The sequence below is a fragment of the Heteronotia binoei genome, chromosome 17 (assembly GCF_032191835.1).
Source record: "Heteronotia binoei isolate CCM8104 ecotype False Entrance Well chromosome 17, APGP_CSIRO_Hbin_v1, whole genome shotgun sequence".
NCBI classification, from domain to species: Eukaryota; Metazoa; Chordata; class Lepidosauria; order Squamata; family Gekkonidae; genus Heteronotia; species Heteronotia binoei.
The window spans coordinates 45,246,363-45,262,787 of NC_083239.1; the positions used below are offsets into that span (position 1 = coordinate 45,246,363).

Here is a 16,425-nt window from a genome sequence, read left to right on the forward strand (position 1 = left end):
CAATCTTAGGATCTCCCGGCTATACGTACCCCACTGCCATATGATGATTATTATTCCACCACCACTAGGGAAGGGTGGCAGGCATCAAGTGGGGAACAGCGGGGTGGAGGGGAATGCTGGTGTTGACGTTTGTGGCTTCTCTTCCTTCCTGCCAGTTTGAGAGCCAGTTTGGTGTAGTGGTGAAGTGCGCAGACTCTTATCTGGGAGAACCAGGTTTGATTCCCTGCTTCTCTACTTGCAGCTGCTGGAATGGCCTTGGGTCAGCCATAGCTCTGGCAGAGGTTGTGTTTGAAAGGGCAGACTCTTATCTGGGAGAACCAGGTTTGATTCCCCACTCCTCTACTTGCAGGTGCTGGAATGGCCTTGGGTCAGCCATAGCTCTGGCAGAGGTTGTCTTTGAAAGGGCAGCTGCTGTAAGAGCCCTGTGTGTGTGTGTGTGGGGGGGGAAGTAAAGAATATTGTGACTGCTCTGAGACTGAGATTCAGAGTATAGGGTGGGATATAAATCCCATTTCTTCTTCTCGCAGGCTGGGCTGTTCCTTCGGGGGGGCCTCCTGCTTCCCCACCCCTCGGTCTGCGGACGAGTGTCGTCGGCTCAGAACGTGCAGCGAGTGCCTCGCCCAGCATCCCCGGGCCATGGCCCACAGCCTGGGGATCCCAGTGAGTAGCCTTTCAGTCTGGTGTTCCGAGGAGGGGCGGGACAAATCGGCCAGCAGGAAGTACTGCGGAGCACTTCCTGTCTGTCTGTTGAGGGATTTGAACTTGGCATTTCTGGCTGGGGGCGGGGAGCATTATGGCTTTAGAATCACAGGGCATTGAACATATGAACATATGAAGCTGCCTTCTACTGAATCAGACCCTCGGTCCATCAAAGTCAGTCTTGTCTACTCAGACTGGCAGCGCCTCTCCAGGGTCTCAAGCTGAGGTTTTTTCACACCTACTTTCCTGGACCCTTTTGAGTTGGAGATGCCAGGGATTGAACCTGGGACCTTCTGCTTACCAAGCAGATGCTTTACCACTGAGCCACCGTCCCTCCCCAATATGTTTATTTTGTCATATATTTAATGTATTTAATTCATTTGTTCCATGCCTTTCTCCTCAACGGAGACCCAAAGCAGGTTACATTGTTTTCCTCTCCTCCGTGTTCTGCTCACAACAGCCCTGCCAGGTAGGCTGATGGGTGTCACTGGCCCATGGTGATCCTAACTTCACCAGTTCCTGCTTTAGTGGGTGGAAAAGGAATTAGGAATGTGTCTGACGTTCCAGCAGGCCAAACAGCAAAGCTGTGAAAACATGGCTGGGAGAAAAAATTGATCATATTCTGTGTTTGCAAGGAAGCACAGACCCTCTGGTAACCAGCTCATCACAACACCATGTAGCTGCAGATCCATGCAGCTCATATCACTTGGAGAACCTCTTCCCGTCATCCTGTTGAGTTTGTCTTCCCAAGCTCTGCCAGCAGAGGGCGAGTGAGTGGCGACCAGAGGCAGGGCCTTTTCAGTGGTGGCACCTTTCTGGATTGCCCTTCCCCATGACTCTGAACTGGCATGTGCTTTCCTTTCCTTTCGGTACCAGGCTCAAATGTATCCATTTCTACCCTGGCCTTCAGCTGAGCGGTTCCATTTTTTAAAAGCTGTTTCATAATCTGCTTTTAATAATAATAATAATTATAAGTTTTTATTTATACCCCGCCCTCCCCGCCGAGGCAGGCTCAGGGCGGCTTCCAGGACATGGTACATACCATGATACAACAACAATAAAATCAAAACAATAACAATATAAAACTGTTCATACATTAATTAAATTACATAAATAGTCTAAAATCCAGTAAAACTTAACGGTGCTACAAACTCAGTATGTATAAAGATGGCTTGATGTTACTGCTGCCTGAGAAATGTTTTGTTGTGTTGCTGAATGTTGGTTTGATACTGATATATTTAAGGTTCTGGCTAGTTTTTGCAGCTTGTTCATTATTGATCGTTTTTAATGTGGCTGTTTCAGTCATTTTGCTGCGTTGTTTTTACTCTGTGATTTGCTTCGGGGCAGGAACGGATACGTTTTTCTGAATAAATATACCCCAGTGACATGCAAGAAGGTGCCAGAATGCCAGGTGACTTATATCAGGGAGCCCCCAAGAGGGTGCCCGTGGGCGCCACAGTGCCTGCAGACACCTTTCATGATGCCCGTCAAATGTTTTGAGAAAGTGGGTGTGACTGGGTCTTGCCCAGCGAGATTTCCAGTTAGCCGTGGGAATGCAGATTTCTTAAAACGTCACTCTAGCAGCAGCTCCCGCCGCAACACAAGGATCATTGTTTTATGATTGAAGGTTAGCCGTGACTGCCATCTTGTGGCCGGCTCCGCCTCACGAAGCAGCCATTTCGGTGGCAGCCATTTTGTGGCTGTGCCTACCATACTCCGTCAGGATTCCAAAGGCGCTTGCCTGCTCAAAAAGGTTAAAAGGTCAAGGCAGTCCCCCGTGCAAGCACCAGTCGTTTTTTCAACTCTGGGGTGACGTCGCATCATGACGTTTCACGGCAGGCTTTTTTACGGGATGGTTTGCATCGCCTTCCCCGGTCATCTACACTTCCCCCCCCCCCCCCCGCAGCAAACTGGGGACTCATTTGACCGACCTCGGAAGGATGGAAGGCTGAGTCAACCTGGAGCTGGCTACCGGAACCCAGCTTCCACCGGGGATCGAACTCAGGTCGTGAGCAAAGAGTTTGGACTGCAGTACTGCAGCTTTACCACTCTGCGTCACGGGGCTCAAATAAACCAAGAGAGCGATGGGTAGCAGCTGCAGCTGAGACCCCTGAACAGCCGGCTCCCGAGGAGAGATCTCATGACTCCGACTTTCTGCCCCTCCCCCCAGGCCTTACCCCAGTGCAAGTGGTGCACCAACTGCCCCGAGGGGGCCTGCATCGGCAGCACAGGCAGCTGCACCTCGGAGAACGACTGCCGCATCAACCAGCGTGAGATCTTCGTGGCCAGCAACTGCTCGGAGATCTCGTGCGAGGCCTCGGACTGCGCCAAGTGCACGGCCTCAGGGAAGTGCATGTGGACCCGGCAGTTCAAGCGCACCGGTGAGGAGCGGGATAGGTGTGGGGGGAGCAGGAAGGGGGAGGGAAGATTGCAGTTGGGGGGGAGGGCTGGCCTGGGTCAAGGAGAAGCCCGGGGAAGGGGCTGCGGAGGGGGCAGAAGGGGAGGGCAGTGTCAGAGGGCGAAGGAAGGGAGGGCTTTGGGCAGGGGTGAAATTCTAGCAGGACCTCTTTTGCATATTAGGCCACCCCCCCCCTGATGTAGCCAATCCTCCAAGAGCTTACAAAAAAGAGCCTTGTAAACCCTCGGAGGATTGGCTACATCAGGGGTGTGTGGCCTCATATGCAAAGGAGCTCCTGCTAGAATTCCACCCCTGGCTTTGGGGGAGGGGGCAAGGAAAGGAATGCTGGGCCTGGTGGCTGTTGGTGACTGGGGAAGGAACGGCCAAGGAATGCACTGGGAAGGCACCAGTTGGGGGGTGTTACAGAACTGGCACATGGAGGCAAAGAGTGCTGGCACCAAAGAGGCCCTTAGCTCAAATAATGCTCACCTTCCTTCTTATAGGGTTGCCCGATTCAGGTTGGGGAGCATTTGGGGGGTGGAGCCTGGGGAGAGCAGGGTTTGAGGCAGGGAAGGACGTCAGCAGAGTATATTGCCATAGAGACTGCCCTCCAAAGCAGCCATTTTCTCCAGGGGAACTGATCTTAGTGGTCTGGAGCAGTGTTCCCTCTATGCTGAGTTAGCGTGAGCCAGCTCACAGGTTTTTAGCCTCCGGCTCACACCTTTTTGTCTTAGTTCAGGAAGGATGTCCCCAGAGCACACTAATTGATGCAGCAGCTCACGACTTTAATGCCAGGAGCTCACAAAGTAAAATTGTTGCTCACAAGACTCTGCAGCTTAGAGAGAACTTTGGTCTGGAGATGAACTGCAATTAAAAAAAAAAAACACCAACTTGGGATCACAGTTCATATTACAGGGACTCATTAAACGCAAACACTGTGATAGGTCGGCTAACATATTTAGTACAAATGTTTTCAGGAATCATAGAAATCTTTTTGTCACATTAAAAAGAAGTAAACCTCGTGATATTACGAAGAAAAGTCCATCCAGTGAGCACCCGGATAGAGGCCCATTTCGTCGAAGTCTTCCTCCCAAGATCAACACTGCATTGGAAACAAGAGGCTAATGACTTAGAAGAAGATATTGGATTGATATCCCGCCCTCCGCTCCAAAGAGTCTCAGAGTGGCTCACAATCTCCTTTCCCTTCCTCCCCCACAACAGACACCCTGTGAGGTGGGTGGGGCTGGAGAGGGCTCTCACAGCAGCTGCCCTTTCAAGGACCTCTGCAGAGGTTGTCCTTGAAAGGGCAGCTGCTGTGAGAGCTCTCTCAGCCCACCTACCTCACAGGATAACTGTTGTGGAGGAGGAAGGGAAAGGAGATTGTAGGCCGCTCTGAGACTCTGTCCTTGAAAGGGCAGCTGCTGTAAGAGCTCTCTCAGCCCCACCTACCTCACAGGGTGTCTGTTGTGGGGGAGGAAGGTAAAGGAGATTGTAGGCCGCTGTGAGACTTTGTCCTTGAAAGGGCAGCTGCTGTCAGAGCTCTCTCAGCCCCACCCACCTCACAGGGTGTCTGTTGTGGGGGAGAAGGGTAAAGGAGATTGTGAGCCACTCTGAGATTCTGAGTGAAGGGGGGGGGGTATAAATCCAATATCTTCTTCAATGCCCCCCACTCCTGGGGCCACTGCTTCCCCTGGATTTAACGTCAGCCCTGACCAGCAGCTTCTCTCCTTCCCCGGCTCACAGGGGAGACGCGGCGCATCCTGAGCGTCCAGCCCACCTACGACTGGACCTGCTTCAGCCACTCGCTCCTCAATGTCTCCCCAATGCCCGTGGAGTCCTCGCCCCCCCTGGCCTGCCCCACGCCCTGCCACAACCACACCACCTGCGAGGAGTGCCTCAGCTCCAAGGGGGCCGACGGCGGCTGGCAGCAGTGCGTCTGGAGCATCAGCCTTCGGCAGGTGCTTCCTCCCTTCCACTCTGGGCTTCTGCACGGGGGGAATCGGTGGCCATGATCATTAAATGGAGCTCTTCGTGATCTCTGGGTGAGGTCTTTCTTATCCCCTATTCCTACCTGATCCTTGTAATGGGTGAAGATCTGGGTGTTTTCTGTTGAGAGAGTAAACCCTCACTGCCCATTGGCCAGTGATGGCTAACACTGGCAAGTGAGGGCCAGCATTGGCAAGTGAGGGCTAACCTTCTCCCTTTTCCTTTCCGCAGTGCATGAGCCCCACGTACCTGCCCATGCGCTGTGCGGCCGGGATGTGCGGCCGGGTGCTGAGTGGGGCCGAGAGCTGCTCCCCGTCCTGCTCCCAGTTCCAGCAGTGCGCCCTCTGCATCCAGCAGCCTCGATGCGGGTGGTGCGGCCTCTGGGGCGAGAACGGCAAAGGGCGTTGCATAGAGGGTGGGCTGAGCGGCCCTCGCTACGGTACGTACCGGACAGAACCCGGGCATGGCATTTCTGGGCGCGTCTTCTTGGGTGGAAGGGAAGATGAGTGGGAACAGAACATCTTGCTTAAGAGGGTAGCAGCTCCCCATTGCCAGGGCAGCATCTCTGACTGTATTTCCCCAGGCACCGAAACAGTATTAATGACAAACCATAAAAACTATGGAAGATTAACGAAGCCCCAAATGCTAGAAGTTGCTACTGTTAAACCTGTTTCCAAAACTCTCTTGAAGGTGAAACAGCCTGAAGAATAAATTTTATATCTCAATGTTACCTATATTTCATTATTATCACAGTAAATTATAACAGTTATAACAATCAAAGTCCCAGCTCCATTCAGTCCCATGTAAGCTTGTCAGTTTCAGACTTCAGTACCTTATTTCAGACTTCAGTAACTTCGCCCTCCCGCTCCTACGGGACGGGTTAAAGTGCTCGTGCTTGTGTTGATTCCATTGAAGAAAAGTGCCTTATGGTTTTATATCAGGCCTTTCCTATTTCCCAACAGCAGCTATAACAGCTTCAGAGCATCAACAAGCTGGAATTCATAAAAGTGGGCGCAAAGGAAGCCTCTGGTAGCAATGCCAGCATAGGAAAGGACTGATATAAAATCATAAGGGACTTTTCTTCAGTGGAATCGGCCCAAGCACTGGCACTTTAACCCATCCTCCGGGGTAGTGGGGGAGGCGAAGTTACTGAAGTCTGAAATAAGGTACTGAAGTCTGAAACTGACATGCTTACATGGGACTGAATGGAGCTGGGACTTTGGTTGTTATAACTGATGTTCGACTGTTTATAATTTACTGTGATAATAGTGAAACATAGGTAACATTGAGATATAAAATTTATTCTTCAGGCTGTTTCACCTTCAAGAGAGTTTTGGAACAAGGTTTAACAGTAGCAACTTCTAGTATTTGGGACTTCGATAATCTTCCGCGGTTTTTTCAGTTTGTCCTTGCTTCTTCCTGTGGTTCTTTAGGGCAGGGGTGGCCAACGGTAGCTCTCCAGAAGTTTTTTTTTGCCTACAACTCCCATCAGCCCCAGCCAGCGTGGCCAATGGCTGGGGCTGATGGGAGTTGTAGGCAAAAGCATCTGGAGAGCTACTGTTGGCCACCCCTGCTATATCCTGTAAGTTTGTAATTTATTTATTTTTTAAAATCAATTTTAAAAGCCTGTTCGTTATTCAAAAAGGGAAATAGGAACGTTTTGACAACCAGGGGAATCCCCAGCCCCTGTTGAACAGGAGCTCCCCTTCCTCCTGGGTCAGGTGGGCGGGGCAGCCACGGGAACGCCTCCTTCCCCCAGAGCTCCCTGTGGTTCTCACGGCATCCCTACGTCTCCCCAACCCTGCAGCGCAGCCGCAGCTGTGCGACATGGAGGCGGACTGGGCCTTCATGGCATGCCCTCCCGAGAACGAGTGCCGGAACGGGCACCACGACTGCAACGAGACGCAGAACTGCAACGACCTGCCCCAGGGCTACCAGTGCACCTGCAAGAACGGATACATGCTGGACAAGTGAGTGGTGGCAGGGAACAGCCTTGCCGTCAGCCCCGTAGCTAAGTCCCAGGGGAAGGGGGCCACGGGGGGGGGAAACGGGGGTCATGGAGGTGAGAGCAAGAAGCTGGAGAGGCTGGGGGCCTCCCCTCCCCCTCCCCCTTCCAGTGTGATTTAAATTGCAGGTCAGCTCCGATGCCCCTTCTGCCTTCCCTGGAGCTCAGCCTGCAGTGATCAACTTCCAGTTCCGAAGTTCCAAAGAAGGCTGATTTGTATCTCTGCGCTCCCTCCCCGTCTCCCTGTTTCCTCCGCCCTTCCCCAACCGGGAGCAGCAGGGAATGCACACGGCTTGTACACGCTGGCTGGGGGAGAGGTGTCCTAGCCGCCCAACTCCTTCACTACCCACCCCGAAAGGACTCTGGCTGTGCTTGCAGCCTGTGCAATTTAGGGGCCTCTCCTCCCACCCAAGAACATACCGTTTGGCTTAGGGAGGGGGCCCTTTAAAATCCACAAGGAGGCTGGGCCCGATGGGGCACTACGGGCCTGCTTGCTGTGGGTTTAGACATCTCATAGCCAGGTGGGCAGAAGGGGAAGAAGTGAAGTTCTTCTACCGCATATGATGATGATGATGATATTGGATTTATATCCCACCCGATACTCTGAATTTCAGAGTCTCAGAGCGACTCACAATCTCCTTTATCTCTCCCCCCCGCAACAGACACTCTGTGAGGTGGGTGGGGCTGAGAGAGCTCTCCCAGAAGCTGCCCTTTTGAGGACAACTCCGAGAGCTATGGCTGACCCAAGGCCATTCCAGCAGCTGCAAGTGGAGGAGTGGGGAATCAAACCTGGTTCTCCCAGATAAGAGTCTGCATACTTAGCCACTACACCAAGCTGGCTCTCATATAATATCCCACCCCACCCCACGCCTGATTTGGAGTTTCCGGTTGGGTCTAAACACTTGAACTGGGGGAAGGCCAGAACAAAGATGTCCCAAACCACGGCAGCATTCAGACACAGAACGCACCAAATATCCAGTTAATCCTCAAATACACATTCTAACAACCCTATTCTAGGGTTGCTGAGTCCGACTCAAGAAATAACTGGGGACTTTGTGGGTGGAGCTGGGAGAAAGGATGTGACAAGCACGACTTAACTCCAAAGGGAGTTCTGGCAATCACATGTAAAGGGACCATGCTCCTTTTTAATGCCTTCCTTCCAAAGGAAGTAATGGAGGATAGGGACACCTTCTTTGGGGGCTCATAGAATTGGACCCCCTGGTCCAATCTTTTTGAAACTTCAGGAATGATCTGAGGAGAAGCACCGGATGCTATGCTGAAATTTTGGAGTCCCTACCTCAAAAAACAGCCCCTTTGGAGCCCCGGAAACCTATGGATCAATTTTCCATTGTACCTTATGGGAATCGGTCTCCGTAGGGAATAATGGCGTGCGCAGCAGTCATTCCCCCCCCCCCACACACACACACACTCTGATGATTCTGAAGTGAGGGGAGGGCCTCCAAACTGGGGGATCCCCTGCCCCACCTGGGGATTGCAAACCAAACAAAACACTGTAAAGCAGTTACGAAGACCGTGGAAATCAGTAACCACAATTTATCAAAATATGTCTTTGTATGAATTACTGACGTCGTGAAAACGTCCTGAAAATCTGTGAAAATATCACTATATTTATAAGGGTTTTTTTTTATAAATTGTGGTTATTGATTTTCATGGTTTTCGTAATTGCATCGTGGTATTTTGTTTGGTTTGCTGTCTGCCCGCGATTCTCCTTCGTGATCTGTCTCCCACCTGGGGATTGGCAGCCCTACCCTTTCCCGTCTACTCTGCTTTGCCTTGCACTGGCTTTCCCACTCACGCCCACGGCTGACTTCTGATTTCTTCACTATGACCTTGCTCTGTCTCTGTCATGGGGTTCCTTCTGTCCAAAGGTCTCTCTTTTCCCCTGCTCTGCCCCCGGCTTCAGCTGCCGTTTGCCCTCTGTCCCTGAGGTGGCTTCCTCAGGATTGGCGTCCTTTCTCACTCGATCTCTCCTGCCCCCTCTTTGGACTCTGATTTCTACTCTTTTACCCTTTTGCTTTGTTGCCCCGATGTCCTGCCCAACTGTGTACGCCCACTCCACCTTAGCTTGGCTCACAGAAGACTGTAAGAGCCCTGCTGGATCAGAGCAGTGGTCCATCGAGTCCAGCATTTTGTCTCCCAGAGCGGCCAACCAGTTCCTTCCTCCGGAGGGCCGACAACAGGACAGAGAGGCTAACGCCTTCCCCTGATAAGAACATAAAGAGCCCTGCTGGGTCAGACCAGTGGTCCATCTAGTCCAGCATCCTGTCTCACACAATGGCCAACCAGTTCCTCTGGAGGACCAGCCACAGGGAATAGAGGCCAAGGCCTTCATAAGAACATCAGAAGAGCCCTGCTGGATCAGAGCAGTGGTCCATCTAGACCAGCATTTTGTCTCCCACAGTGGCCAACCAGTTCCTCTGGATGGTCAACAACAGGGCAGAGAGGGCAAGGCCTTCATAAGAACATCAGAACAGCCTTGCTGGATCATAGCAGTGGTCCATCCAGTCTAGCCTCCTGCCTCACACAGTGGCCAGCCAGTTCCTCTGGATGGTCAACAACAGGGCAGAGAAGCTGAGGCCTTCCCCTGATAAGAATGTAAGAGCCTTGCTGGATCATAGCAGTGGTCCATCCAGTCCAGCCTCCTGCCTCACACAGTGGCCAGCCAGTTCCTCTGGATGGTCAACAACAGGGCAGAGAGGCTGAGGCCTTCCCCTGATAAGAATGTAAGAGCCTTGCTGGATCATAGCAGTGGCCCAGCCAGTCCAGCCTCCTGCCTCACACAGTGGCCAGCCAGTTCCTCTGGATGGTCAACAACAGGGCAGAGAGGCTGAGGCCTTCCCCTGAGGTTGCCTCCTGGCTCTGGGATTCAGAGGTTCACTGCCGTCTGAATGTGGAGGTTCCTCAATCACCCTAGCCATTGCTAGACCTCTCTTCCATGAATCTATCTAATCTCCTTTTGCAGCCGTCTATCTATACCATCACTCCATCCTCTGGCAGCGAATTCACTGTGTGAGACGGTATACTGAACAAGATGGACCACTGGTCTGTACCACCAGGACTATTCTTGTGGTTTTATGCTCCAGCCCTGAGCCGCAGCCTCTTCCCTCTGGTCCTGGTCCTCGGAAGGACAGAAAAGGCTTTACTGACACACACACACACACACCCTGGTCTCTGTCTCTCTCGTAGCGTGACGGGGCTGTGCAAGCCGGTGTGCGAGCAAGGCTGCGTGAATGGGACCTGCGTGGAGCCCAACTCTTGCCAATGCCACTTCGGCTACGTGGGGCAGAACTGCTCGGTGGAGTGTCAGTGCAACAAGCACAGCAACTGCCGGGGCGTGGAGGCGCAGGATCAGTGCCTGGCCTGCTTCAACAACACTATGGTGAGGAGGGGGCGGGGCGAGGGGGAGCGCTCAGCCTTTGTGGGGGTGGGGCGGGGAGGAATGGCCACGAGCACCAATGGGATAAGTCCCAGAGAGCTGCTGGACTGGCGGTCCAAGTGAGGGGCAGCCCTTTCCTTAGGGTCGCCAAGTCCAATTCAAGAAATATCTGGGGACTTTGGGGGTGGAGCCAGGAGAGTTTGGGGGTGGGGCCAGGAGACACTGGGGGCGGAGCCAGGAACAAGGGTATGATAAGGGTGTAATTTAAGGGAGTGATAAGGGTGTAATTTAAGGGAGTTCTGGCCATCACCTTTAAAGGGACAGCACACCTTTTTCAATGTCTTCCTTCCGTAGGAAATAATGGATAGGGGCACCTTCTTTTGGGGCTCATAGAATTGGATGCCCTGGTTCAATCGTTTTTAAACTTGGGGGGGTACTTTGGGGAGAGGCACTAGATACTATACTGAAAATTTGGTGCCTCTACCTCAAAAATCAGCTCCCCCAGAGCCCCCAAAACCTCCAGATCAATTCCCCATTATACCCTATGAGAATCGATCTCCACATAGGGAATAATGACGTGCTCAGCAGACGTTTCCCTCCCCACCCCCCCTTTTCTGGCGACCCTGAAGCGAGGGATTGGCCTCTCTACTCACGAGTTGCTGCCAGCTTCTCCAAAGTAACACAGACACACCATCCCAAGAGGAAGCCTTTCCAGTCGGAGACTGAAGCCTCTGGAGGTTGAAAGGCAGATGGTCCTCTGGGGGCGGGGCTTCCCCCCGCCAGCCAGCTGACTGGGGGCGGGAAGGAGTCTGGGAAAGCGGAAGAACCCCCGCTGGGACCTGGGGATTGGCAAGCCTACCTTACCTGGTACCAGGCTTCATTTGGGGCAGGAGCTCACAGGAGCGGAGCTCTGAAACCTCTAAATTTTATTGTGCTCTTTCTTTCTTCACCACCCCCACCCCCAATATTTGCTTCTGGGCTCCATCATTCAAACCCCCTGTGAGAATTTTGCTGAACTCTTAAGTTTTGACAAACTTCCTAATATTTTTCCCATAAAAGAGAAAATAACCAAAACATATCATGCCTCTGTGGCTGCATAGTATGTGTTCCCTCTAAGCTGAGTTAGCGTCAGCTGGCTCACAGTTTTTTAGCCTCCGGCTCACACATTTTTTCTTAGCCCAGGAAGGATGATCCCAGAGCAAACTAATTTATGCAGCAGCTCACAACTTTATGCCAGGAGCTCATGAAGTAGAATTTTTTTCCTCACAAGTCTCCACAGCGTAGAGGGAGTATTAGATTGGAGTGAGGTTTTATTATGACAGTTGTCATTCAAGAAGCATTGTAAGGTGGATGCTCAGCGGATAGAATCTAGAACACATTCTGATGATGCCAGGGTGTTTGTGGCATATGCAAATGAGCTATGCAAATTAAATTGTGCTAATGAGCTTTGGAACATCTTTTTTCTACAAAATGACCCCTGCCTGGTACAAGGTGGGCATGAATCCTGAATCAGTTGTGTATATGTGTGTGTGTGGGGGGGGGGCCATGCAGACACACATAGAGGAAGCCCCAAGTGGCCAGTACAAGAAGACTCACTTTAAAAAAATGCACAGGGAAAGAAATCAAGATAGGTTTGTCCTTTGCGGTGGAAAAGAGGAAGAGTCCAGTGGCACCTTCAAGAAGAATCAAATTTGTGGCAGGGGAGGAGCTTTTGGGAGTCTCTGCTGATTGGTTGTTGGCGTTCCCTCTGGGTCAAATTGAGAAGAAGTTGGTAGGCAGGTAATTTGTATCTACTCAGGCAGGTGGGGTAAATTACCTTCCTACCATCTTCTCCTCAATTTGACTCAGAGAGAACTCCAGTTTTCTGGGTTACACCTCTGAGAATGCCAGTCACAGTTGCTGGCAAAACGTCAAGTCTCACAATGCCAAGACCACAGCCACACAGCCCAGAAAACCTACAACGACCAATGGACTCCAGCTGTGAAAGCCCTCGACAACATACAGTCTTCGCTGACTTCCTCAGAGCGCGATGGCTCACGAAAGCTCATCCCCTGCCACAAATTTGGTTCGTCTTGAAGGTGCTCCTGGACTCTTCCACTTTCCCACTGGATCAGAGTGAGAGAATAAAGCCAACACGATTTGTTTTAAATCTGTCCAGCCGATCGCCTCTTGAACAGCCAACTGGAGCCTCATTTGGCCCCAACCGTTTCAAAGAACGCTTGGCGGGCACCTGGAATTGTGTTGGCAGCCGTCCGGGTGCCCACGGGCACCGTGTTGGGGAACCCCAGCCTCGTGCAGGAGGGGTGGTTGATGAATCCCCTCTGCCAGTGCCAGGGAGGAAGTCCGTTCCCAGGGCTCTCTACTCTTCCTGGTTAGCTTGTCACCCTGTTGATGAGGCGATCTGTGTTTGTAGACGGTCCAGTCAGCTTGTTACGGCCTCTGGAGGAATGCAGGAGGTTTCACCAGTCCCTGCATGCGTATTCTGCCTTCCCGGGGCACCTTTCCCCACCTTTCAGCACCGGCTTCTTCAGCTCAGCCTTCCTCCCCGCCTCTCCTCCTTCCAGGGAGAACACTGTGAGAAGTGCCAGCCGCTCTTTGTCGGCTCCGCCTTGAATGGGGGCTCCTGCCGCCCCTGCCATGCCTTCTGCCGGGGCAACAGCAACGTCTGCATCACGCAGGAGGAGTACGAGCGAGCCCGCCGGGACCCCGCCCGCTACCCGCTGGACCCGGCCTTGGTGAGTCGCAAAGGGGTGGGCGGGCGGCTGTGACCTCAGCGGTTCAGGAACCTCGGGCGAAAGTCTAGGATGGGGCCCCAGAACCCATGCCCCACCCCCCCCTCCAACACAAAGGCACGACTTTGCTTTCCCCCGACTGGAGTCAAGCAAGGGGCAACTTTTGTCTCACGCAAGCTGGGCGGGAGTTGCCAGCACAGTTTCACGGAGAGCAGTTGTGACGGTGGCTGCCCAAGATCCAGGTGGGACAGGCACGGAATGGCTCTTGCCCCAAGCATGGTGGGTGGGAGTGGCGGGGAGAGGAGCCTGCTCTTCTCCTCCCCCCCTCACTGGCAGAGCGGGGTTGTAGGCAATTAACCCTCCACTCCTGTAGGCAGTTAAGCCTCTAGGTCAGCTTGCCCATTTGCCCATTGGCTAAGGCAGGGGTGGCCAACCCTGGTTAACATAATACTAAGAGCCACATGTTTGCGAGCCGCAAGACATGAACATCAGATGTTTGAGAGCTCAAGGAAGGCTAGATGGGAGGAGAGGTGGAAAGAAAGCAACTTTAATATTAAATGTGTTCTCCAGCTGGCTTGGCTTGGAGAATTGATTTAAAGAGACAAATGTCTTCTCCAAGCCAGCCAACAGGACAGTAGGGGCTCTGAGAGCTGGCTTTGCCAGGCTCTCTCAATCGCACAGCAGAGCTGTTGGGCCAAGCCTCTCTTCCTTCCCCCTCCTGGTCCCCTGCGGAAGGAAGGAAGCAGAGCTTTTTTTTGTAGCAGGAACTCCTTTGCATGTTAGTCCTTATGTAGCCAATGCTCCTGGAGCTTATAATAGGCCCTGTAAGAAGAGTCCTGTAAGCTCTTGGAGGATTGGCTACATCGCAGGGGTGTGGCCTAATATGCAAAAGAGTTCCTGCTTCAAAAAAAGCCAAGGAAGGAAGGAAAGAGCTAGAGCTTCCTTTGCCCAGTTCCCTGGATCCCATGGCAGAAATAAAAAGAAAGCACTTTTAAGACCACCGAGTGCTAAGGTTTTAAGAATGTTTTAAGTTTTTTGTTGTTGTTTTCTTAAATTTGTGTTTGTCTGTGTCCTTTATTAAGTTTATATCTCTGCTACTTAATCTTAAATAGGTATACACATGGTCTGGCCCAACATGATCCGGCCCAGCAAGGTCTCATTTATATCCGATCCGGCCCTCGTAACACCCCTGGTCTAGCCTGATCTCCTCAGATCTCGGAAGCTGAGCAGGGTCAGTGCTTGGGAGGGAGACCACCAAGGACGACTCTGCAGAGGACTGCACCTGCAAGCCACCTCTGCTTCACCCTTGCCTTGAAAGCCCCTTGGCGGGGCCACCGTTTGCCACCTGACAGCACTTGGCACTTGCAAGGGGGTCCCGCCTATACTGATAGTATAACAAAGAACCAGCTAGAGTAGGGGTGTCAAACTCATTTGTTATGAGGGCCGGATCTGACATAAATGAGATATAAACTTTATGAAGGACACAAACACAATTAAATATATATTTTTTTAAAAATTGAAAACATGCTTAAAACGTTAGCACTCATTGGTCTTAAAGGTGCTTTCTTTATATTTCTCCTATGGGAACCAGGGAACTGGGCAAAGGAAGCTGTGACTCTTTCCCTCTCTCCCTCCCTCCCCAGGGGACACGGGAGGGAAGAGCCTCAGCCAATAGAAGGGAGAGAGTCTTGGCTCAGGAGCTCTGTTGTGCAATTGAGAGAGCCTGGAAAACAAGCTCTACCTTCCCCCCTTCCTCCTCAAGGGAGGAGCCTCAAATGGAAAAAAATAGAGCCTTTGCGCTGTAGCTCCTGTGTGATTGAGCAAGCCTTGCAAACGAGCTTTTATACAGAAGGAAGTAAGAGATACGGAGAAGGAAGCAGATGACAGCCAGTTGTTCAGGGGCCTGATAGGAGCCCTCTGCGGGCCTGATTCAGCCCTCAGGCCACATATTTGACACCCCCGAGCTAGAATTCTCAGTCCTGACTTTTGCGTCACGTTTTTGGAGCAACAGGCCACCACATTGTAGCCTCAGAATCTGTGACCGATCACGGGGCAGCGTCAGCTGGGAGGGAGGTCCGCCGGTCTTCGTTCCTGACCCCTCGCCTCCCTTTTCCAGATCCCCAAGTGGGTGGCGGAGGGTCCCGCCGAGGATGCAGCCGTCTGCGTGAACTGCCAGAACAACAGCTTTGGGGAGAAGTGCGAGAGCTGCCTGCACGGATACTTCCTGCTGGAGGGGAAATGCACCAAGTAAGACTTTTTGCAGGACGGAAGAGAAACCGCCTCCCCCCCCCGGAAATATGGCTGTATTTTATTTATTTCTTTGTTTATTAAAGTGGGTAGCCACGTCAGTCTGTCTGTAGCAGCAGAAAAGAGTGAAAGTCCAGCAGCACCTTAAAGACGAAAACAATTTGAGGCAGGGGAGGAGCTTTCTGGAGCCATTGCTCAGTTTGGTGTAGCGGTTAAGTGTGCGGACTCTTATCAGGGAGAACCGGGTTTGATTCCCCACTCCTTCACTTGCACCTGCTGGAATGGCCTTGGGACAGCCATAACTCTTGCAGAGATGTCCTTGAAAGGGCAGACTCTTATCTGGAAGAACCGGGTTTGATTCCCTCCTCCTCCCCTTGCACCTGCTGAAATGGCCTCGGGTCAGCCATAACTCTTGCAGAGGTGTCCTTGAAAGGGCAGACTCTTATCTGGGAGAACCGGGTTTGATTCCCCCCTCCTCCCCTTGCAGCTGCTGGAATGGCTTTGGGTCAGCCATAGCTCTGGCAGAGGTTGTCCTTGAAAGGGCAGACTCTTATCTGGGAGAACCGGGTTGGATTCCCCACTCCTCCACTTGCAGCTGCTGGAATGGCCTTGGGTCAGCCGTAGCTCTGGCAGAGGTTGTCCTTGAAAGGGCAGACTCTTATCTGGGAGAACCGGGTTGGATTCCCCACTCCTCCACTTGCAGCTGCTGGAATGGCCTTGGGTCAGCCGTAGCTCTGGCAGAGGTTGTCCTTAAAAGGGCAGTCAAAAACATTTTCAGTTAACCCCCCCCCCCCAAAAAAAAATCCCCAAATCTCTTCCCACCCCTCCATTAAAAAGATGGCTGCCAATTCAAACCCCCTCGAAAGCCCAGGCAACAGGCAGGACTTGCAGCACCTCCTGAAGATCTCCAAAGAAGGGACCTCCCCCCCCCCACCTCTACAGGGAGCCTGGTCCACAGAGT

The 16,425-nt window shown here is 52.3% G+C and overlaps 1 protein-coding gene across 1 annotated transcript in view; it reads left to right on the forward strand.

Moving 5' to 3' along the window:
• The window catches only part of MEGF8 (multiple EGF like domains 8), a 93,856-nt gene that overhangs the window by 70,723 nt on the left and 6,708 nt on the right, over positions 1-16,425 (forward strand). The window contains 8 exon segments of the mRNA XM_060258650.1: positions 528-660; positions 2,870-3,080; positions 4,841-5,055; positions 5,315-5,522; positions 6,891-7,053; positions 10,296-10,488; positions 13,050-13,220; positions 15,334-15,464. Coding sequence (XP_060114633.1) covers positions 528-660; positions 2,870-3,080; positions 4,841-5,055; positions 5,315-5,522; positions 6,891-7,053; positions 10,296-10,488; positions 13,050-13,220; positions 15,334-15,464 — 1,425 coding nt within the window.